This window comes from Arvicanthis niloticus, chromosome 4 (genome assembly GCF_011762505.2).
Source record: "Arvicanthis niloticus isolate mArvNil1 chromosome 4, mArvNil1.pat.X, whole genome shotgun sequence".
Classification (NCBI taxonomy): Eukaryota; Metazoa; Chordata; class Mammalia; order Rodentia; family Muridae; genus Arvicanthis; species Arvicanthis niloticus.
The window spans coordinates 2,931,192-2,956,129 of NC_047661.1; the positions used below are offsets into that span (position 1 = coordinate 2,931,192).

At 39.6% G+C, this 24,938-nt stretch overlaps 1 protein-coding gene and 1 long non-coding RNA gene across 3 annotated transcripts; one reads left to right on the forward strand and one right to left on the reverse strand.

Annotated features, from left to right (window-relative positions):
* Positions 1-1,964: 1,964 nt before the first annotated feature.
* On the reverse strand, positions 1,965-19,564 carry LOC143441941 (uncharacterized). 2 transcript variants are annotated; one of them, XR_013109703.1, is made up of 2 exons: positions 18,578-19,564; positions 1,965-2,855 (listed from the first exon to the last, which is right to left on the reverse strand). It is a non-coding gene; the product is annotated as an uncharacterized LOC143441941 (long non-coding RNA). The 2 variants fall into 2 exon arrangements; XR_013109704.1 differs by having other exon boundaries at positions 19,325-19,554.
* Positions 19,565-19,691: 127 nt separating this feature from the next.
* Tigd2 (tigger transposable element derived 2) lies at positions 19,692-22,816 on the forward strand. Its single transcript, XM_034501027.2, has 2 exons — positions 19,692-19,955; positions 20,113-22,816. Exon 2 carries the CDS (start codon positions 20,928-20,930, stop codon positions 22,506-22,508), a length of 1,581 nt encoding a protein of 526 aa, XP_034356918.1. The 5' UTR covers positions 19,692-19,955; positions 20,113-20,927; the 3' UTR covers positions 22,509-22,816.
* The last annotated feature ends 2,122 nt before the right edge of the window (positions 22,817-24,938 follow it).

Consider the following 24,938-nt stretch of genomic DNA (forward strand, 5'->3'; position numbering starts at 1 on the left):
CTCCCTCCCTCCCTCCCTCCCTCCCTCCCTCCCTCCTCCCTTCCTCCCTTGCTTTCTCATTCTTTCATCCATTCTCTCCCTCAACATACTATGTAGCTCACAGGATCAACTTACTATGTAGCCCAAGCTGACCTGGAGTTCATAATCTTCTGTCTCAACTCCCCAAATACTGGGATTGTGCATCTAAGCCACCATGCCTGGCTCCAACAAAGGATTTTTATGGCAAGAGACTGAATTATAATTATAGAGAGACATGGGTCCTGAAAAAAACTATACAAAGTAGAGAATTTTTCTGAAGCTTTAGGCTATACATTTAAAAATTCCTCTGATTACATTCTACTGTACAATGAGTTTCTTATTTAGAACAAAGCCAATAAAAACTTCTAACTCTTTTCTCAGAATACTTCATTCCCAAGTTTTTCAATGTTTATTAACATTTATCACAGCATTCCAGATTTTAAAATATCCATGTGAGATTTGAGAGCATGGTTTCAATCATTGCAGTTTAAGCCTTAGTGTAAACCAAGGCATCCAAACCCGGTGTGTTACATAGTTATCAATAACCAGAGGTGAGCTGGCAATGTGGTTTAGTGGTGAAGCAGTTACCTAGAAAGTTAGAGGAATAACAGAATAATACTATCAGCTAAGATAGTACACAATGTGTTACATTAGCTCTCCAAATATTCTGCATGTTGAATTCTATCACTCTAAAAAAAAATCACTCCGACATAGTGTTTTCCTTTCTTGGTAGCAATAGTGAATGTACAGTGATAGTTAAAGCATCCAGTAAGTTCCTGGTTGACCTCAGCTAAGGGATATCCAAAGAGGGATTATATTAAAGGCTATTATTAATTAGAGCTTAATCAATCAAGAGAATTCATGATAAGTATTAGATAATGGATTTTTTATTTTAGCACTGAAACTATGAAGTATTTTACAGTAGAGAACTCAGTAACATGGTGGAATCATTTGGGGAGATACTTTAGTTGGTTAAGAGATTGTCTTGAAACTACAGAGCTTGAGACTGAGTATGCATGTAGAAAGCAGGTACACATCTGGAATCTTGACAATAGGGAGGGAGAGACTGGTGAGTCTCTGGGACTTGCTGAGCTTTGACTGGTGATAAATCCTTTCTCAAAAAAAAAAAATAGTGGACAGCACCTGAGAGATTGATAGATGAAATTCAAGGTTGTTGTCTAACTTCAAATTGCAACTGAACATACACACACACACACACACACACACACAAATGCGTGCGCACCTGTGTGCTTCATGGATTTATGGTTAGTTAGTTGACAAAATATTAAGCAAAAATTGTCTCTTCTTTCTATGCTGAGGTTCCTATAGGCAGGCCAATGTTCCACCACGGAACAATGCCTTGTCCAAGCAACACTGTTTGTTTGTTTGTTTGTTTGTTTTTAAACAGGGTCTCAGTCTGTAGCCTTACCTAGGATTTTTGAGTTGGACTAAGCTAGTCACAGATTTGTTGGTCATATCCTGATTCAGCCTCTGAAATTATGAAATCAGAAGTATATACCACACTCTCAAGTTAGTAATGTTCATTTAATGGGAAAAAAATTCACAAAAATTTGCCATTTTAATGAAAGTGTTTTAGAGAATGTTGTAAACATGCAGTATGAATTAACTCATAGAAAACATCTTGCCTACATGCAAGAAATTACAAACCAAACAGAACGAACTCAGTGTGACTTACTGAGCTTCCTGTGGGCTGACTCCAAACAGCCTGTGACAGGCAGGATTCATCTCCTGACTCAGTTTTTCAAATTGTTCTTTCAGCTAGTCGTCTGCTTTATTTTACTTAAAAGAGCACAAGGAAACAAATTCACCAGTCTCATTGAGGGCAGGATGACGCACATGGTCAAACAGAAATGCCCGAGGAATAGCAAAGCTTCCACTTACTGTTCCATTGACTCAAATAAAAATCAACAACTCCCACACATTGCTTGGTGCTGTGAATGGTTTATATTAGTCCGGTGGCTAAAATCAGTGAGAGATAACAAGAAACCTAGAGCTCTAAGTGAACGTAAGAGAGGGAGTGACACATGCCGTTATCCAAAATATATTACTATGGCAACCAAGTATGGAGCAATAGGAAAGGGAAACTGCCAGGACAAGCAAACCCATTAGATCTCCAAAAATGACAGGTCACCTACAGCTACTTTTGACTTGAAGTGTCAGGAGAATAAATAAGAACCAACTCCACTGAGAAAAAAATAGCCAGTATGAAACGGACACTGTGTTCCTCCCATCTGGTGACCTGCAATTGCTGTGAGGACTCACAGCGCAGCACAAAGGAAGCTTAGTGCACCCTGAGGCACAAACAGCTCGTCCAGGAAGCAGAAACATCTTCTGCTTCCACCAAAACTTGGCCGAGCACTTAAACCCTTGCATTTCCTGTTTTCTCCTTCTTTCAATCAGCTGAGAAAATGAATCTGTTCCCGTAACCCTGGATGAATCACCGTGATGGTTTCAATTTTGGAGCTTATCATGAGATGTCATCAAGGCCTGTGCTTGCTAAGCCAAACTGTGAAGAGAGCCGGGAGTGTGTCCAAGGTCTTTCCAGCATACTGGAATGGTAGTGGGTGGGGCTGAACTCCCGAGGTTGACATTTTTGTTTCTCCTTCTTTCTTTGAAAGGCTAGAAAGGAAAGGCCCCCTTAGCTACTCTGAACAAGCAGGTAGCCAGACCTCAGGGTTGTGACCACTCAATTCTGGAGTTAATCACTGACAATTGGATGCAGTCATCATGCATTTTACCCCAGTTGAGATTGAATCTTGCACTTTGAGCTTTGGAATTATAATTATCTCTACGTTTCTTCTCCATTTCCATCGAACCTATTTGAGTCAAAAATAAAAGAGACCATTAAGTGGGTAACAGGGGATCTAAGATACTATTTAAGCAAGTTAAGTCACTGGGCAAACAAAGAACAGAGACAAAGCCAGTAATAACAAAAGAAAACAAACAAAAACTATTTGTCTTACTGACCTAAAATCTTGCTTACAACAGTGTACTCAATAGCTCATGGTGAAACCTGACCCAAGAAAAGGTTCTAAGACGTCTCTGCTCCATGCAAATCAAGGAACAAAGGAAGAAATGTGCCCATTTTCTTAGGAAACTGAGTGAGAAAACTGTCTGAAGTAGCCTAGGCCACATTCTTTAGGGAAATATGTGAAGCTACTCTCAGCCTGGGGACAGACGACCTTTGGTTTCTTTCAAAACACCTGCTCCTCCCATCCTTCTCCCAACCCTCTGGAACCCTGGGAGACTGGCTCACTGTTGTTTTAACATAAAAAATTGAATGGTAGTTAAATTCCTTCTTTCTTTTTTAAAAATTTCTTTATTGGATATTTTATTTATTTACATTTCAGATGTCATCCCCTTTCTGAATTTCCCCTCCCTATAGAACCCCCATCCCATCCCCCCCTCCTTTTTGCTTTTATAGCATTTTAATTACATGCAAGTATTAAGGTCAGTTCTAGGTTGAAGGTCTAGCTGAAGTGTTTATAAAAAGATAAAGAGATAAAGAGAGTATGTTCTGTGAGTGTGTGGAGAGGTATGGGGAAGGGGATGTCTCAGCGGGCCCATGTAGAGGCATCTCTTCCTGTGAGGGACCAGCCACACACCGGTATAGTATAGGATAGAGTTTATTGAGGGCATGGGGAGGGGAGCCAGGAGGGTAGTAGAGGCAGAGACAGAGAGAGAGAGAGAGAGAGAGAGAGAGAGAGAGAGAGAGAGAGAGAGAAAGAGAGAGAAGCAGAGAAGCAACAGTAGAGAAGTAGAGGCCAGCCATGACCATGTGGAGAGAGAGGAAGGGGGGGAGGGGACAGAGAGGCAAGAGAGTAAGAGAGAGAGAGGGTAAGAGAGTAAGAGATTAAGAGAGTGAGGAAGGGGCAAGCAGCCCCTTATATAGTTACCTTTATAATGGCTGCCAGGTAACTATGGGGAGGAGCATACCTGGTTGTTGCCAGGTAACTGTAGAGGTGGAGTTTAGACAGAATACTAACACTAGCAATACATAGTCAACGAACAAGCAAAGCATTAAACCCAATTATGTGAACACTCCTGTGATCACTGTTTCTAAAGGCTTATCAGGATGACTAAAATATCTGAGCCAACTTCCCTGTCCGAACCCAAAGTCATTTTCATGCCTGAAGCCCACTTCCTTGTTCTAGCCTAATATTTAGATTCCTGCCTGAAATTGCTCCTTTGTTCTAGCCTAAGATTTAGGTTCCTACCTGAAATTACTTCTTTGTTCTAGCCTAATGTCGGATTCCTGCCTGAAGCCTACTTCCTTGTACTTGGCCAATGTCATATTTCTGCCAAGCAGCCCATTTCCTTGTCCTTGGCCCATGTCAGATTCTTGCCAAGCAGCCCCAAAGACTCTCCGCCTCTCTCTCTTTTTTATATCATTAACAAGACTGAGCTTGTCTTAGGTCATTCTGATAAGAATGCCTTCCTTACCTGTCATGGAATATACATTATCAAAAGCAATGCACTTCTGTCTTAGGTTGGTAAGACTCTATGCAGAATCTTACCTGTCCTTGGAATGCCAGCCTGTTAATTTAATAACTCTGTCTGGAGGTCCATTTTCAGTTTCAGGCCATGTACTTTGGCTGCCAACATGTTGATGTTGTTAAAGCTTGTCTTTAACACAATGGGCAGGAATAAAAGTATTCCCAAGACAAACAGGGCTAGCCCGATCAAGCTATATATACCATTTGTGAAGCTTGACCAAAATAGAAATACTAGTGGCTGCCCCAGTGACAGGTGAGACATGCTGATGCCAGGACAAAAAAAATGATGCTGACCTGTGAGCTTGCTAAGTGCCCTAACAATGGTGACTGGGAAACTGTATTGGACATATGTTCCCAACCCACCATTGCTTACCTATACTCCTTATGGGACAAGCTGCCTTGCCTCAAGGTTTTAGACTTTGTGGAACAGAGAATCAAAAAGAGAAGTAATAATGACTCTTATATTGTTCTTAAATGTGACCAGTTATTCAGACTCATTCATGGACTGGTCTACAAATCAATCCAATATTGGAAATAACAGTCTTCATTTGGAAGTCTGGTTCTGGACATTTTTAGAGACATATATGGAAATTAGCTGCAGTTCTCTATGATGTTATGTTATCAAGAGATAAAGTTGGGGCAGGATCTGGATTTCAAACAGGTGTTAGCACATGTGTTAAGGCTCTTTTAATTGTCAAATTAAAATTACTTTTATTTCTTCTACCGTATTTAATGTAAGTTGCATTGATTGTACACCTTCTAATTGTGTTTGTGTTTTGACATCCTGCATGTCAGTTACAGGGGTCTATCAACCAACTTTTGTTTAAGTGCCCTGAGTATCACAGAACCTTGGTATTTTAAAAAGAACTTGCAAGAAATGAGTCAGGCTTTAAGCAGAAGCAAGAGGGTAGTGGGCTTGATTATTGCTGGTATAACAGCTTTAAAAATTGATAGCATCACTGCTTCTGCAATTGCTGTGACACAAAAAGTTAAGATAGCTACTTTTGTTAATCATTTAACAAAATGTGTTACTAATGTATTGAATATACAAGAGGATTTAAATAGGCATTTGGAAGAACGGATTGATGCTCTTTATCCCATTTAAATTACTGGACGAAGGTTCAGAGTTTAAGGGTAAGGAGCCATCTTGAGTGCCAAGCTAAATACCATTGGATTCATGTTAGTTCTACAATTTACAGTGGGAGTCATTATAATTAGGAAGAAGTTTAAAGACACTAGCAGTATGTTTGGCATAATTCTAACACCTCTCTGGAAGTTTTAAGGATATATAATGTGCTTATGAATTTCCAGAATGCTGCTGTGCTGAGCGTTGATGCAGTAGATATTGCAGATAAAATTCCTTCTTTCAATCCCTTTCTAGAAGCCATCTGGGAGGAAAGACACACTGATTCTAGCCACTCCAAAAGCTACCTACAGACTCTCCTTTGGGTTGAGGTCTGGCACTTATTTAAAACAGTAAAGTAAGTGATCAAATTTAGTGTGAGATTATTGGATCCCCACGATCAGGTTCCAGTGGAAAAATTGACTCATTTTTTCATGCAGTTGAGCTCACCATAGGCAGAAAGTAGATGGCAGATGTTTGTGTTACCATCATAAATAGTGACTTCAATCAAGATGGAGGCCACCATGTCACTTTGCTGGTATCTTGACTAGTCTGCTTGCTGTCTTAATTAAAATAAAATATGGACTGACTGATGAAGAGAACAGACATGAGATTGGGAAGACCGTAAAGCATAGGAACAACCCCTTTCTATTTTACCTGGAGCAATATAAACCTTTCCTGTCCTCTTATCCTGCTGAGCGCTCTCAAAGCTTAAGGCAGGTACTTTCTTACTAGCTATCACGTGTTTAGGCTACTTTGTGAGATATGTAGGAGTCCCACTCCTCTCTGTATGAGAGGAGAGGTTAGTCAACTTTACCATAAATAGTTGGTTGTTAAGCTACTGTGTATGCTTTGTGAGAAGAGAAAGAGTTCTATCTCTCAAGCATTAGTTTTACTGTACTTTGATATGTCCCACACAGAAAAGGTTAAAAGGAACTAATGTAGGAAATGATACCTGCAAAAGCAACATTTGGTATTCACAGTTTACAGTGGAATAGATACTTTGAAGTGGATTTCATATTGGTAAACTTTCATACACTGTTTGGACTCACTGATAATCTGACTCTGGATATGAGATTTGGCTGTCCCACTTCACAATGAAACATGTTCGTCTTCTAGCACCCCTTCCCTGGGTCAGGCTACCCCTCCCCCAACTGTGTAACAAGGAAGACAGGGAACAAGAAAACAGCCCAAGAGCAAAGTCATGTGTACCCTTAAGAACAGCTGGGGGGTAACTGTTCCAATAGAAGTTATTGTTGTTTAATTCTTGTCTAACTCATAAAGATGGTTAGAGTAAAAGCAGCTAATGGACTGCCCATCCATGGAGAAGACAGGACTCTGCCTACACATCTCTCAACCAAAAATGCCAATTAATGGGGCTTCCTTATATCTGCTGAATGCATCTGCTGCTTTTCTCTCTCAGACACCCACTCACTCAAAATGAGAAGTATGGGTATGATGGATCACTCGATGGTCTATAAACTACAAAATAAAGGGCAAAAGAGCTTAGCAGTGGGGAAATTAGATCACAGGAATCCCATGGGATAATGACAGGCAAGTCCAAGAGCCCCTCTCAATCCTCATTCTGGTCTCAAAAAGAGATCAAAACAGTGTAAACAGGACATAAAAGGAATCCTAAGGTGGTTAATGCATGTTACAGAGGTGAGGAACCAGAAAACTTTACGATAGATAAAATGCCCAAATGCATTGCCTTACCAGTGTGTGCTAATAAGGAACTATAGGCTCCATTTGCTGGAGGTACTTGGGTGTAGGAACAGATGAGAGATGTTGTGTCTCTACCCGGCTGACAAAAACCTGCTTCATAAAGCTAATTTTAGACTTTTTTCTATTTACCAGCAATCCTTCCTTTAATGGAGTCAGCCAGCCTGCGTTGAGCCCACACTTCTTTTTAGGATTTGGTTGTCTACTTTAGACTTAAAATGTGTGTGTGTGTGTGTGTGTGTGTGTGTTTTCTGTTTCTTCTTCTTTGGAGAGAATACTCCCTCTCTTCAAGGTAATTCTGATAATGTGACAGGCTTTCACTAGAATGTAAAGTTAGTTTTTCTAACTATTAGCATTTGTAAGACCCTGGCATGGTTGTGGGTAGGGCTAGGACATGGGGGTGGGGCTCATGCAAAGTGCAAGTGGAAAAGTTTACTAGAGACTTGCAACAATAAATGCTTGCTATCTTAAAATGTGCACATAGGCAATCTTTTTAATTTGCCATAGTTGAGTGCTCCATATTCAATTTACCAGAGTGGGTGCCATGTATAAATTTATCAGTGAGTACCATGTATGCAGTTTAGCAGAGTGGATACTATATATGTAATTTACCACAGCAAGTACCATGTATGTAAAATGGATACAATTTCTTTTTAGAGAAATTTTTGAAAATGAAAAGTAGGAAGTGGTAAGGAAAAATGTTAAAAGAATGTAAAAGCCAAAGTATTTTTAAAGGATTTGTATATAATGGATATAAGATAAATGATTGTAGGCTCAACATGGAGGCATACACCATTAATCCCAGCACTCAGAAGGCAGGTCAATCTCTAGGAATTCTAGGCCACCCTAGTCTACATAGTGAATTCCAGGACAGCCAGAGATACATATTGAGACTCAAAACAAAACACCAAAATCCAACATAAAACAAAAAAGATATATGAATGTTTAGCTACAATGTAAAAAACAAAACAAAACAAAACAAAAACAAAAACAAAAACAAAAAAACAAAGTAAAATAAAAAAAAAACCCTAAAAAGCCTAAAACAAGCCATAAAATATCTGAGTAAGTTATGTAAGGTAGATAAGAGATGAGGTTTAAGAGATGATACAGATATGATTAAGTCAAACATACTCATCTTAAATCTCTATCTTACTTTATCTGCTTTGGTAACATAACCACTGACTTAAAAGAGCAAAGATTTATGTCTAATCGAGTTTTATTTAAGTGTTTGATTTCTGCCTGAGCTTTATTTAAATATTGTACAGTAGTTTAAAGTACCAAGTTGATATAACTGACCTTATGGGTGTTGAATAAACATACTTGGCAGTCTATATTAATGTGGTCAAGGGACTAAAGGGGAAAGTATTTTGTTCCTTGCCTTCAAACATGAACTAAGTCCCAGACAACTGTGAAGCATCTTCAAAATGTCCTTTAGACCTGATAAACAACCTGTTCTTTGTTCAGGGAAGTCATGGAGATTGTGTACTAGGTGAACTCTAGCCAAAGTCCATTTTGCAAAGTGTACACAGATGCAAAACTTCTTCCATGCTTCCAGGAAAAGCCGTGGTCAAGCAAAGCCTTTGACTTATCCTCACTTAGATACAGCACTGGTACAGAAGGTCTAGAGGAGCCAGAGCTTCTTTCCAGAGTAAGTGACCTCTGAAGAAACGATTCTCTACTAGCCCTGACAGAAAAACTAAAAATTATTAATTTTAGCCAACTCCATGATCTTCAGCACTCAACAGGAAAGTATAAATATAAATTAAAATGATCGCAATCTTTCCAGTTCAATGGATCACACACCTCCAGTCTTAAATCCATATGTGATATTATATAGACATAATATTTTCTCCTTGATAAGGAAATTTTTCCAAGATATAGAACATCTTGACTCTTGCTTTATTCTATACTACAGAGCCTATATACAGCTTAGAAAACCAGGACCAACTTCTTCAACCCTGAGACCAAATCTAAGAATATATTTACCAACTATGGGACACAATCAGAAACAAACAAACCCAAAAGTTAATGGTTTACATTTCTTTCAGATTGTCAATTTGATGCTGATATATTTTTGTGTTTTCTATAAGAACAGAATCCTGATTGGTTTTGCCCATTGAGTTAACGTCCACCAGGTGTTATTTCCCTTTATGGTCAGGGACATCTATTGCTGGAAGGGCATTGCTAATGAGACAGTTGCTTTAACTAAATTATTTTGTGAAGTTTTTAGGCATATGCTCCCCTGTGGGAGTCTGATGCAACTGATGACTCATTGCCATTATACTTTGATATGACAAGCAAAACTGTCAATCTAGATGTAGAAAAAAATGTTTTTACCTTATCCCTCAGTGTTCTCCATGAGGTTGAGGTGGGGAAAACCCAATCTTCAAAGTTGATATGGCAGATGAAAAACCCCTCAAACTCCTAAACCAGACCAGACCATAAAATACATCTGCAGAAAAGGGTGATAATGCCAATAACACTGAGTATCAACCATATTTTGGTTGGCTGTCTTCACATTCCTCTGTGCTAAGAGTCAGACTCCCAGTGAGGCATGCCCTCAAATATAGTATCTCAGTTGATCTGACAGAGACAAAATTACTTTATCTCTAGAGATGGCATAAGTTCCTTTCCTCCTTCAGAACTGGCTGGTTTATACTTTCACGAGGACTTGAATAATCTAGGCAAAGACAGGAAAACATGTTGATTCATCTCGTAACCCCACAGGCAGTTTGGAAGTCTTATGGAACAGTTCTTGCCAGTGGGAGAATGGGATGAGATGGGATGTATAATTCACTGGATTATCCTTTTGGTAGGACTGCTATTCTTATTTCATGTATTTTATAGATGTTATATCTAGTATTAGAACTATCCAAAGAGGGCATGCCTCTATTAAATGACTGTCCTTCATCCTGTATCCCTTGTCTCAACCTTTTACCCCTTAAATCAGCCTGCCTGCGGACATCTTGATTATTGATGCAGAAAGCTGCCATAGAACTTCTTCCCTAACAGCAGCTAAAGCAACCTATGAGAGGGGAGAATGGGGGACTGAAATACACAGGCCTTGGGCAGGTAAATAGACAGGGAAAAGAGGGTCTAGGTGGATTAATGTATTTTTCACTTAAAAATTAAGATGGTTGGCTTCTGCTTCTTCTCCCCTTGCGCCCAGGAAAAGACTTGATATGCATTCTCCCACTGGCAAGAACTGTTCCATAAGACTTCCAAACTGCCTGTGGGGTTACGAGATGAATCAACATGTTTTCCTGTCTTTGCCTAGATTATTCAAGTCCTCGTGAAAGTATAAACCAGCCAGTTCTGAAGGAGGAAAGGAACTTATGCCATCTCTAGAGATAAAGTAATTTTGTCTCTGTCAGATCAACTGAGATACTATATTTGAGGGCATGCCTCACTGGGAGTCTGACTCTTAGCACGCTTGCCTGTGCGTGTCTGCTTTCAGTAAAACGTGGCCGGGCAGTAAGACCTTGTTTTTCCCTGATGTTTTATTATTTGACTTAGTGGAGAAAAGGAATCTCTTCCTACATCTCCGTGGGACCTCAGCATATGAAGTCAATTATTGTATATTACAAGCAATTGGTTATATTAAGTTGCTTCAAGGAGTGCTTTCCTACAGCTCTGGATGACCTCAACACACGGAGTCAACGGTGTATATTTAATCATGTGACAAAAACAATTATACACAACTTGGTTCTGCACTCATCTTTTTGACTAGGATCCTTATGACTACAATTGAATCTTGAATTTTACCATCTAGAGAATCAGGACAATTGTCAGTGACATATTTAATTTTTCCTGTAAAATGATGGTTTTCATTATAACCATTTAAATACTTTATATCATCCTTTATATCATCCTGTCTTGCTCATATAATTGTCTCTTTTAATGTATCACTTTTATAAACCAGACCTCCCTACTGAAAATTCAGCAAACATCAATTTATATTATATATTTAGTATTGATTAATATTAGAAAGTGATACTTTTAGCTACGATAAAGCACTAGTTTATGTGGGTTATGATGATAAAAATTAAGGGGGTGCCTTTACTTGACAGTTAAAACTAACTGGCCTCCTACCACAGCCTACCAAAGAACTGGAATGATAGGTTAAGTTAACTCTTTAGGCCTTTCTTAACCCAATCAAATGGACAATCAAAATTAACCATCAAAATAGAGAAGAATGAAAATGAACCTTTATTTTCAAGAATCAACTCAAAATAAATTGAAGACTTACTGATATGATCTAAAGCTACAAACTAAAGCTAGGAGTGTTCTATGCAGAGCTTTCCCAAACACTGGAAGCAAGACAGGCAGATGGGACTGTGTAGAACAGAAAAGTTCCCCTTACAGAAGATATAGCAAAGAAACAACCCAGATGGGAAGCTTGCATTTTCAACCTTTGAAGTAGGTAAAGAACCAATATCTAAAATATACAGCTAGGCAAGATGGCTCACACATATAATACCAGTATTATATTATTGGGAGGCTGAGCTAGGTTTGGTGTCAATCTGATGTCAGTCTTGCATTTTAGAATGATTCAGAAAATGGAACAACAACAAAAGCAACAGCAAAAATCAATGAACTCAAATCAATGAACTCAAACTAATAAGAAGAGAACAGATATTATTGCATAAAAATGGGCAAAAGATATGAATATGTATTCTTCAAAAGGAATACAAATGGTTAGTAGAGACATAGAGAAAATACCACCCATAACCAAAAAATGCCAATTAAAATTACATTGAGATATCATCCAGTATTTATTATAGTGGATATTATAAAAAAGAAACTTGGAAAGGGGATAACATTTGAAATGTAAATAAATAAAATATCCAATAAAATAAAAGAAAAATAAATAAATAAATAGAAAAAATCCATTGTAGTTCTAAAAGCCATGGACACACATTTCTGCATAAGCTGTGGATAATGTTTTATGAACCTAAAAACTATGTTAAGGGTTATTTTTTTTTTATCTGAGTACAGGACAGAAAGCATTTATATCAATATCCAAGTTCTATATTTAGCACATCTGTTATACCATGTGGTAAGCCTAGCAATGCTATGTTTTTAAAAAATCCATAAAACCATTCAAACTAATAAAACATAGGAAGAAAGTTTGCATAGCAAATAGTAAGCACAAGGATATCTAATCTATACTTAAAATTGTCTGAAATAAAATTACAAATACAGTAGCTGTTAACTGAGGCTTTCCTTTTCAGTGCATGTTCCCCAGACCCAGTATTTCTTGTGAGAGTCCACGATGTCCTTCATTTCCAAAATGGCAGAGTATCTGCATAGAAACATCCTTCTTCAACATTTGAAGTCCTCCTGGCCTACTTTAACATTGATAAAATATAAACACAAGCTAAAATGTTGTCACAACAAGAACAAAAGTCTGCAAATGTGTAATATGACATCTTTCCATAATACGTTTGATTCAAGGGCAGCTGAATCCATGCTATGGAACCTGTGCCTCTCTGGATGGCAGCTGTTTGCTTTGGAAAAATCCTGCTTTGGAGTTTTCTGTTGCTAGGAGGGCAAAAGAAAAAAGTGACTCCCGTTAGCAGTCGGGAGTAGCTTAGCTCATGGTAGTGGGCATATACACAGTAGTTTGCATCCTGTTGGCTTCCTGAGCAGGCGGGACACACTGTGAATAGAAGAGGCTATCCCCAGGAAGTGGAGAGAATCTTACTACACCTTTACGTCAGTTTCTCTGGATGTTGCTCATCTCCCTTGTCCTCAACTGATGCTTCAGAACTCTGGCTATCTTCTGGAATATCATAGTCATTTGATTGCCTTTTCTTTTTTCAATGTACAGTAAAAAGTGTGTGTGTGTGTGTGTGTGTGTGTGTGTGTGTGTGTAAGCTGCAAGATGCCTGTGTTATTGTTAACCCTCTGAGTACAAGACTTGAGACAACATAGAGATTTGTGGAGGTAGCCAGACAGCTGGAGCCTCCTCCTGCCTTTTCCTTTCTTTTTCTGAAAAAAGGCAGGTTGTACCAACAGATTTTCCATTTTGTTTGACAGAAATTGATGAAGACTTTCTTCCAATAGAAGTCTGGACAGTGTTCACATTTTTCTAGTTAGAGACAGGTTTCTCTATAGGTAACACTCTCTAGTAACTGGACTTGCTTCTGATGTGAGGATCATAGTTAATGAAAGACAGGTAACTTTTGTGTTCTGGAAAGCATTGAAGATCTCCTGTCGAATAGTGCCTCAATGCCTTAAAAGCATGTTCAAATGCTTGGTCCAGGGTGTACAGCTCAATGCAAATCATCCTTTCTTAATTAGCTGAAGCATCTGTTTGAGGACAAAGCTCAGTGGGAAAGCACTTCCTCGCTTACAGAAAAGCTCTAGATTTAATAGCACGTTTAGAACATCCACGTACACAGCAGATAACCATGCTCCTTCAAGGTCAAATATTTGTAATAAAACTTAGTGTTTTCCTTTCTCTGTTTCCCCTTCTATTTTTCCTTTCTTTATAATTTCCTCCATTTCCCTTCCCTCTCCTCTCTTCCCCTTCCCTTCTCTTCCCTTTCTTGTGTTGGGGATGGAGCCTTGTAACACATGATTGACCTGTGTTCTGTCACTAATTTATATCCTCAGCCTAACATAAGATAATTTTGTATATAAGTAGAAGGAGTTATAATGGGTTTAAAATAAATATTAAAAGATTTCTTAGAGATACTGTCTGGATTTTCAGTGTAAAATCTTGAATTAATACCTTCTCAGTCCCTTCAGCACTGTAGGCTAAAACCAAGCTAGGAAATAAAGAGTCCTGGCACTGGGCACCAATGAAGCCCATGCAACTAATTAACCCCATGTATCTTCAAGTGACTGTAAATTCAAATGTGTTTATTCAAAACAGAAAGGACTATGTGACACATTTACATGTATTCACACTGAGGAAAGGAGAGGTGACTGCTTTCAATTAGTAATCTAGTTAAAACTACACTTAAAAAATATTGGCTAAAAACAATAAAACATAGTTTAGTTTGACAGTACTAAAAAGGACTAGTATTTTTAAACCTCAGAAAACTGGACATAGCATTACCTGAGGATCCAGCTATAGCACTCCTGGGCATATACCCAGAAGATGCTCCAACATATAATAAAGACATATGCTCCACTATGTTCATAGCACCCTTATTTATAATAGCCAGCTTTGGTATGATGGGATATGCTTGATTTAGTTGTAACTTGTTATGCCATGTTTGGTTGATGTTCCTGAGAAGCCTGCTATTTTCTGAGGGTATGAGGGGGTAGGAGGTATGAGGGATAAGGATAGAAGAGGTGGGAAGAGGCTGGGGGAAAAGGAGAGGGGAAACTGTGATCAGAATGTAATATATGAAAGGATGTCTTTGTTTTCAAAGCCATCTGTCAATAGAACCAGCTAAGTAAAACTGAGGCACACAAGGAAGGAAACCTCCATGCTGAAGGTTAGTAGTAATCTGTACATTGGCACACAAGGGCCCCCCTCAGACTTAAGCTCTTGGGCCCTTAGGACTATGAACCTTCAGTGCTGGCAGTTCTGGGAGGCCCAAGAGGACACTACTCAGGAACAGCCGTTTGTTAAGTTCCTTCCAACTTCATTTTTAGCTGCTAAAATCAGAGATCCTGTATGTCCTTGAGGCAATTGTCTATGCATATAAATGCCATGACCTTTAGGCACCATGAAGGATACTCAGGCCACGCAGCTACTCGACTCAGAGCTACGAACTTGTGCTAAAGCTACAAGATCTAAGGAAGAATGCACAGAGTAGAAACCACCCCTCATCAAATCAAAGGAGTTTAAGAAAAAGAGACCCTGAGGCAGAAGGACAACCTGAGATGTGTCCTTCCAGCAAGCAAGGTCATGTTCAAAGAAAAAGGGGTTGTGTCAGAGCCCTGTGGACAAGTTTACATTGAACCTCCATGGGAGTAACAACTGTAAATGATAACAATCTCTATGTAAAAGTTCAAGTCCTTAGTATCAGAGAAAGATGAAAGGTTCTTGTTTCAGAAGAATTAGAAAAGTGTCATAGTAAATTATCTATGTACAGTTGGTCAGTGGATACAAGAATTCAAGTGAAAGGCTATTGGGAGAATGAGATTTTCAGTGGTCAAAAGGAAAATTTAAAAATTCCCCTTTACTAGTACATCTGCTTATAATCAGCTAATCCTTTGCTCAGATCAAGTTTCTCATCAGAAATCACGAGGAAGTTGGCACGGCATGTTCCTGACAGGATGCAGAATGAACAGCTCATCATTTACACAGTGTTCTTGCCAAACATGTTGAGGCTGATGACAACTAGCCTTTCACGGAACCTCTCATCATAGGAAATACTCCAGTGAGGGGAGTAGGGTAGAAGAACCCATAAAGAACCAGACAAACCCCAAATACATATCATTATATATATGTCCAAAACATACAGAACTGAACTAAAAGTGAGCGCTAATATTAAGCATGGAACCCAGAATTCGCTACTAATTTTAACAAATGCATCACTTTATGGACCATGATCTTAACACGAAAAGTTGAGATAGGGTATATATGGTAACTGTGTGGAATTTGATTCTGTAGAAACTGTCGATTTTCAATTGGTAGTGAATCTAAGGGTTTAATATTCATAATAATAATAGCATGATAAAAATTTCATGATCTCATTTTATGTTTATTCAAGTAACTAATTTATTATCAGGGGAAAATTTTCTTAGTGAATTAGGATCACCTATAAAAGAAAAACAACCTAAAACAACAGCAAAGAAGAACACTTAAAATTCAGAACTTAGGTTCCCAGAGGTATCCCACTCTATTACAAAACTGGTATGTGTGAAGAAAAACACATAACAGGTCCATAGATATGAGCTTAGTAGAAAATGAATCAGAGATTACTGTGAGGACATGCCAGCTGCTTGGAGTGTTTTCAGAATGTCCAGTTTGAATGAACCATGTTCAGTGTCTGATGATCACTGGGTTTGTAGTGTTCTTATGACTAGAAAACTATTGCTTGGCTGATGTAAAATAGTTTGAAAAGTAAAAGACATTTAAATATTCAAGTAAAAACTATCCCAGTATATATTTTTTCCTCTTTATGTCTTTGAGTTGAGAATTTCCATTTGATAGTTTGGTAATGTAGGCAGAGCACCCTGTTTTAAAGCCAGAATGATGTACATCCAACTTTCCTTTCTGTCCATGATGTTTAATAGATTTACATACTTGTAGTAGGTTGGTCTAATGCTGCTTGTATTCAAATGCTAATTTGGATCCCCAAAACTGTTTTCACAAGAGAGTCTTAAGTAAGACACTGAGCAGCCCTGCCTCCAATTAATTATGATTGGTAAATATAGATGCCGGCGTTAGCTTGAGGGCAGAGACATAGGCAGGGTTTGGGTTTCCGAGGCTTGGCACCATGAGGAAGGAGGGAGAAAAAGAGAGCCACCATGGAAGAACAAGAATTTGCAGGAGAGAGAAGTGCCACCATGTAAAAGGCCCAAGAGAATGCGACCCAGAGGGTTGCTCAATTTCAGCGAGAGCAGCCGAGATGGAACATAGAAATTAGTCAGTAGTAACTCAGAGTTACCGGTAGAAAAGCAGATTGTAACAGCATGGAGGTTAAGATATTGACCAACTATTGTGCTGTTTAAGGCATATTAAAATATAAAGCTGTGTGGATGTCTTTCATTCAGGATCATAAACCATTGAAGCAGATCTTGAACCTGTGCCGAGATTTATTAAAATCTTAAGTACACATACTAAATTAGCCTTTTTTCCTCATATACCAACAGAGGCCACAGCTATCTCACAAAGTATTTAATGAGTTAAAAGATGGTATATATTTGAGAAGGAAAGAAATAATAATGATAGGCAACAAGTCTATTTATTTGTTTATTATTTGTTTGAGACAGGGTCCCATTATGCATCTCAGGCTGACCTGAAACTTGTTAGTAGCCGACTGGATTTCCTGGTCCTCTTATCTTTTGGATGCTAAGATATGGGGGTATACCATGATTTATATCTTTTGATTACAAGATAAGTTACAATAAATTTTAGGACTATTTTTTAAAAGACTGAGAACACAATTACTCTAATAATAAAGAAAAAAAAATGGCTGATGCTTCCCAAAGCATTTGCAAGAAAAGGAAAGAGATCTGAGACTTGGGAAATGAGAAGATAAATAGAGTATTCCAAGATGAAGTGAAGCTATGACCCAAAGACAGGAGAGCTAGTATGAAAAATTCCTGGGGCCAGCAGGGCTTTTAGGAAACAAGGGTGTTGAAATTGCTTACTTGTTTTCCTTCCTTCCTTCCTTCCTTCCTTCCTTCCTTCCTTCCTTCCTTCCTTCTTTCTTTCTTTCTTTCCTTCTTTCTTTGTTTTTTCTTCTTTCTGAGTTAAAGTCTCCTTTAGCCCAGGCTGGCCTCAAACTTGATATGTAACCTTAAATTTCTGGCCCAACTGTTTCTACATCCCAAGTGTTAGGTTAAAGTCATGTACTAAAGTACCCCGCTTTATGTAGTGCTGAAGACAGAGCCCAGGGCTCTATGCATGCCAGACAAGGACTTTTTTTTTATTCTTTGTAAAAATACATTTAATGATTCTTTGTTGCAGACAAGTCTTCCAGAGTTACTCAGGCTGGCCCTAACCTCATGAGCTCAATCATTCATTCTGCTGCAAATGTCCCGAGTAACTAAGACTAACCACAAGTGTCCAGCACCACACTCAACTGAACCCAAGTAACTAAGACTAACCACAAGTGTCCAGCACCACACTCAACTGAACCAGACTATGTTTTTTAACAACTTTAGGTTCACAGCAAAATTGAATACAAGACCGATTTCCCATCTACATGTGGCTGCCCAATTATCAGCACCCACACCAGAGTGGTACTACCTGTCACAACTGTGAACCTCCCATTACCTTTTATCCAGAGCTGACCTGAAACTTCACTCTTGACAGTGTGCCTTCTACATGATTAGACAAATGTATGTCACATGCACAATTACAGAAACACACATTTTACTTAGTGCTTTAAATACTAAGTCTGCCACAATTCACAACATATCATACCTCCACAACCACAGACCAAAAGGAGAGACACCAGAAAGAACTAAACCTTGTAAAGCTATCTTAAAATGTTGGTAAAGGCCTGCTAAATAGAATTGTTTTGAGTGACAGAGCACAGCTATAAAAATAAACACTCACCAACTTCATTATATGGAAGGGAATTAGCTTCCGGAAAGTGGGAGGGCAAGCAAGGCAGGGATTTTTTTTTTCTTCTTAAATATCATAGGCCACAGTGACCCCAGGAGGCTGGAAGATGCGAGGGAAAGCCAGGCAAACTTCCATTTGGTAAGTACAGTGTGATTTCCACGAGGTTGGCAGTCTGTGAAAGCTAGCTCTCCTCTGTTAAGGAATGGACAGGTGCAAGTGTTTTTGTTCACACTTTAAGAACGAGAAGGGAGAAGAAAACTTTTTAAAAGCAATATAAATGAAATTGTACTTCACTAGAAATGGTCACTTAGAACTGAAGGTTGAAGCAGGTGAGAGTTGTGGGCAGTCTACCTTCAGGCAAAACTAGGCCTTGCCCAAAGTCATCCATCTGACAGCGCTGATAGATCAAAGATCAAAGGATTTCTATCCAACAGGCCAGATAGTGGAAGGGTGGGACTCCGAGGACCGCAGAACAGATATGGCTTGGGAAACAGAAAGGGGCCTGGAATCAACATTCCTTCTCTGCAGAGTGAATGCTCAGTTTGATTTCCCTTTCCTGGTGCTAGAGTTCTTGGGTGGAAAAAGCTCTTCTGTCTTGGGAAACAGAAGTTAGAATACTCCAAATCAGGTTGTAGTTTGTGGAAGAAGGATTTAAAAACAACACAACACCCCCAAACCGATTATGCTAGAGAGGGGGTCTGCGCTGGGACTGGACACACAGCAGGGGGTGGTCCTTACATTCCTTCTCCAGCATTAATATCCTCTGCGTCCTCATGCTGGCTCGTCCCTGCTACCCGGCTCTGTGTCGCCACAGCCGCAGAAGATGGCAAACAGGCTCTGTCTACTCTCCCTGGGTCTTAACCTGAAGGAAAACCTTTCAGTTGCTATTCCCGCCTCGTCGGCCATCTGGAATGACCCTGCGTCGCCCTCTGCTGGCCTCAGCCTTGAGCCACACGCTGGGTGTCCGGAGGCGGAGCATTGACCAAGTCACGCCCCTCCCAGAAGCCACGCCCCTCAGCGGGCTCGCCCGCGCATCCCCGCCCACTCGCCGACTACACGTTCCTGCGGGGGCGCGCGCGCGCGCGCGCCTAATCCCCTGCCTTCCGGCTCGGCGCTCCGCTCCGTTGGGTTGCGCGCTCTCTCCGCGGCGATTGCCGGGGTCGGCTTCGCCGGGGACTTCCATTGCTGGGTCTGCGTTCTGGCCGGTCAGGCGGAGCGATGCCCGCGCCCTACTTCCCGGCGTCCCGCGCGCCTGGTGACCCTTCGCTCGCTGCAAGGCTGCGGCCGTGACCCCCTGCCTCCGACTTTCACCCAGCGTCCGGCTCGGAGCTTGCTGGCCGGCGGGGAGAGGCCCTGGTAGTGTCAGGAGGTAGGCTCTCAGCTCCCGGGTGGTGCCTGCGAGCGTTATTTATCTATTACCTGTCATGTTGATAGGTGGCGATGCCCTAGACACAGTTGCAGGAGTAGGTATGAGTAATACCGTGCACTGATACTGAAAAGGAAACGTGTTTGGTATTTTCCTATAGGTTTCAAAGGCTCGAGTACCTCTACCGCCCCAGCAGCTACTTCTGTGGTCATGGAGATCATCTTCCACCAGGATTACTGTACGGTCTTCACCCAGCCTACCACCCCCTAGTTACAGCCTTGGGTCCTGATTTCCACCAATGAAGTTTTTTATCCTTTCTTGAATCATGTGACATCACTTCTTGTCCGCTGTTTCCCTTTCAGTTGCCTAATCCATTAGCTATAAGTTCTTGTTGGTTTACAGTACTAAGTTGTTTGCCTGTCCCCTTGAACTCGACAGCTCACCTCTGCTCAGGCTGCTCGCCGCCGCCGTGACTTTCATAGGTACTCACCAGGAGTCCTTGCCTTGAAGAGAGCATTCATTCCCTTGGCTGTCTGACAAAAACAACAGTCAGGCAGTGAGGCTTCCTGTTCTGTTTTTCTGTCTGTTAAGTGTGCAAGCCCGAGTAAAACTGTTTTCTTGAACATAGCATAAGAAAAAGAAAAAAGAAAAAAATTCCCGTGGTAATGACAAAAGTTGATCATCATGAAAATGTTTTAGAAACCTCAGTAGGGCAGTATTGAATCAACTTAGAGTTTCCAGTAAGACTGCGATTTGTGAAAAGAGAGAAAGAAGAGAAACTAGGGTTAACTGGAGCTATTCCTTGTCATAGGAAGAGGTTAAGTTCTAAAATGCAAACAAGAAAACTCAGACTTTCTTTGAAAATTGTTATACCATCCAAGTCCCAGGGAACAGCGGAGGACTCTTAAGCCTGCATTTTCTGGTCTCTTTGTGTTCAAATCTAAGTTGTGAATTGTCTAGGATAATTAGACTAAAATGCTGGGGAAACGTAAACGTGTGGTATTGACAATTAAAGACAAACTTGACATTATTAAGAAGCTGGAAGAAGGCAACTCCTTCAAAAAACTTTCTGTCCTGTATGGAATTGGTGAATCCACAGTTCGTGACATTAAAAAAAACAAAGAAAGAATTATAAACTATGCCAACAGTTCAGATCCTACTAGTGGGGTGTCCAAACGTAAATCGATGAAGTCATCAACATATGAGGAGCTTGACAGAGTTATGATAGAATGGTTTAATCAACAGAAAACAGATGGAATTCCAGTGTCTGGAACTATTTGTGCAAAACAGGCTAGGTTCTTCTTCGATGCGCTGGGTATGGAAGGTGATTTTAATGCCTCTTCTGGTTGGCTTACTAGGTTTAAGCAGCGGCATGGTATTCCAAAGGCTGCTGGTAAAGGCACAAAGTTAAAAGGGGACGAAACTGCTGCCAGTGAATTTTGTGGTAACTTTCAGGAATTTGTAGAAAGAGAAAATCTCCTACCAGAACAAATTTATGGTGCTGACCAAACTGGATTGTTCTGGAAATGTCTACCAACAAGGACATTGGCTTTTGACACTGACCAGAGTACTTGCGAGTATAGGACAAGCAGAGAAAGAATCATTATTATGTGTTGTGCAAATGCCACAGGTTTACACAAGCTTAATCTTTGTGTTGTGGGGAAAGCAAAAAGACCCCGTGCATTCAAAGGAACTGACCTTTCAAACCTTCCTGTCACATACTTCAGTCAAAAAAGTGCATGGATCGAGCCATCTGTTCTCAAACAGTGGTTTGAGAAGTGCTTTGTGCCACAGGTACAGAAGCATCTGAAATCCAAAGGGCTTCGAGAAAAAGCAGTACTACTGTTAGATTTTCCTGCAGCACATCCAGCTGAAGAATTGCTGAGCTCAGGTGATGGCAGAATAATTGTGAAGTATTTGCCACCAAACGTCACAAGTCTAATTCAACCTATGAGCCAAGGAGTTCTTACCACAGTCAAAAGATATTACCGAGCAGGACTTATCCAGAAATACATGGATGAAGGAAATGACCCAAAAACGTTTTGGAAGAATTTGACAGTGTTGGATGCAATTTATGAGGCATCAAGAGCCTGGAACCAGATACGATCGAATATGATCATCAGAGCATGGAAAAAACTTTTCCCTGGCAATGAGGAAAATCCAAGTGTGAGCATTGACGAAGGAGCCATTTTAGCAGCTGATTTAGCAACAGTTTTACAGAATACCGAAGACTGTGAACATGTCAACATTGAAAATATTGAGCAGTGGTTTGGCTCTCGGAGTAGTGGCTCAAACTGTCAGGTGTTAGCTGACATTGTAGGTGCTGCAGACCGGGCGAAAGTTGCTGAGCAAAAAAAGCCTTCTAGGAAGACTAGGAAAGCAGAACTGAATCCAGAGAAGCACATTAGCCATAAAGCTGCACTTGAATGGACTGAAAATTTGCTGGATTATCTAGAACAACAAGATGACATGCTACTCTCTGATAAGCTGGTATTGCGGAGGCTTCGGACCGTTATAAGAAGAAAACAGAGACTACAAAATAAAAGTCATCTATAGTACTTCCTTCTGTTGCTGTGTATTTTCATCTTTGTGACTTTTGTCTGCAATGGAATTTCCCTAAAGCCAAATAAACATTACAGAAGACTTTAGGATCAGACACTGTTTTGGATTACTTAAATTACAGCTCTTTAATGTTGGCTCTGATTGAGCAATGACTTGGAATTCATTTGTCAGTCTCTAAACTGTGTTATACTAATTAGATCATAATATATCGGAGGTTGGAATATGTTGTGTGCTGAATTTCAACATGTCTGTTGATGGGCAATGCACACTGTGGGCACTCAATAAATCTTACTTAAATTGAATTTTGATGACTCTTTCTGAATATCAGTTTGTAAAGTAAAAAATATTGGGGATGAGTTTACATTTCTGTTGGTGAGACTCTTAAGAGAGTTCAGCAAAGATTGTACTTGAAGGATTTTGCTGTGACTCCATTGAACTATAAAGCACTGGAAACAGCACTGCTTTCTGGCAAAATTTAGGCAGCCAGCTATTGAGATTGACCATTTGTGAGTATAGTGAAGGAAGTGTCAAGGTAAAACATTCCAAAAGAAAGGCATGGGACCTTTTCTACCTGACAGAAAGCCTTATTCTACCTGACAGAAGTTTGTTACTTGTGTGGAAGGGAAACCAGCCTTTTTCACAAATTTTAATTTCCTAAAGAATTGAATTTAGAAAAATTAAAAGGTAAGCTTTATTACCTGTCATCTTTATGACACCTTTAAAAGGGTGTCAGAAGTTATTAATCAACTCATAGGCATTTATGTAACACTATAAAGCTTAAGAAGTACACTGTTGTTTTCATGTGGTGTATTTTTTGTGAAGTGCTGAGAATATAAGCATACATACAGACTGTGGACCCAGCACATGAACAGTGAGCAGATTCAATTGAACATGAGGGAAAGTCGGTGTGTGACCTGGCCACAGCCATGTTATCCTCACATCTTTAAAACAGGAAAATAACCTGTTTCTTTGAGTTTGAAAGAATTAAATGAGTTAATACGTGATGTTTAATACTTGGGTCCTAGAAAAGAGTAATCCTTGGAGTGTTAGCCAAGGTTCTTGCACTGCAGACACGTTTCAGAAATAGGCTGAATAGATCCATTGTGGAACCCAGAGTGATATTTCTACATTAGGAAACTCCTGTAGGAAGTAAGATGAACAAAGCATGTATAGTTTCAGCAAAATATGATAATTCAATATAAGATAAAGGGTTAATCCTACTTAGGATCTATTGGTTAAGTGTTGAGCTATCTCTATAGACAGGTATGTTGCAATAGGGAATGGAAATGGAATTGCCCCTGATTGTTAGGACATTGTAAATGAAATACATATTAGGCTTATTTCTAGAAGAAAAGCTCTGTGAATGTTGGCATATCCACTGAAGCAATACAGTGCCTTTAAAGTACATAAGCTAGCAGGAAGCAGCACACTTAATAAAGTTTATGCAGCTATATTAATAGGATTGGTTTGAAGAACCAAAGAAATATCACAGGAGACTGGTTCTAACAGGTCCCAATATTCACAAGAAGATTTCTTATGATCTAAGAGGATTTGAGCTTCCACATAACATTTTTTCTGAGATTCCTGTGTTTAATATTTTTCCTTTTTATCGAGGCTTTAGATTCTGGAATACGTATCCTAGAAGACTTCTAAGAGTCCACTATGACAATCCTTAACACTTTCCTCAAACTATACAGTTTCACTTACCTAATAATCTTGAGGAAATGAAATTTTACGCAGATGAGTCCTGAAGCTGGAGCTATCCACTAAGTACTAGAAAACAGTGAGGTTTAGCACTGTTCAAGAGAGCTATATCATCTAGTTACCTTAATATTTTTAAAGGGCTGGCCATTTCCCAGATACACATTTTAAATCTTGAGCAATAGTATCTGCTAAATCACAGGTTCGTTAGAGCTAGTTGTCCTTTTTTATTTTTTTTAAATAGAACTAAAAGTGATGGTAAAACATTTAGAAAACCTTTTCCACTAAATTATCCATGAAAATCATCTTATATACCTTATCTATACACACTGCAAGCAAGAATAAAATTGCTGTAGGTCAGCAGTTTTGAAGCACAAGTAGCTTCTCTGATCTTTCTGTATGTGACCATAGCAGCTTTCTGTGTCTGTATCTCAGTTTCTTCAAGCATAAAAGGTGGAAGGTTAAATGGTCACACTCTAAACGTTCATAAACACCACCCATTAAGCAGCCCAATAGCTGCTGAGAAATCTGTTTTTAGGCTCTTCCTAAAAAAATGTCACAGTCTTCTCTCATGGTAAGTATTTAGGTCTCTGGGAGAGTCTGAGGACCCTGGTTGAGGCTCCCAGCTAAGATGAATCTCTGGAAATACTGCCTGAGGTATGTGCATAGTGGGAGAGCATTGTTGTGTTCTGCAAACCAGTTAATAGAAAACAGGCAGAGGCT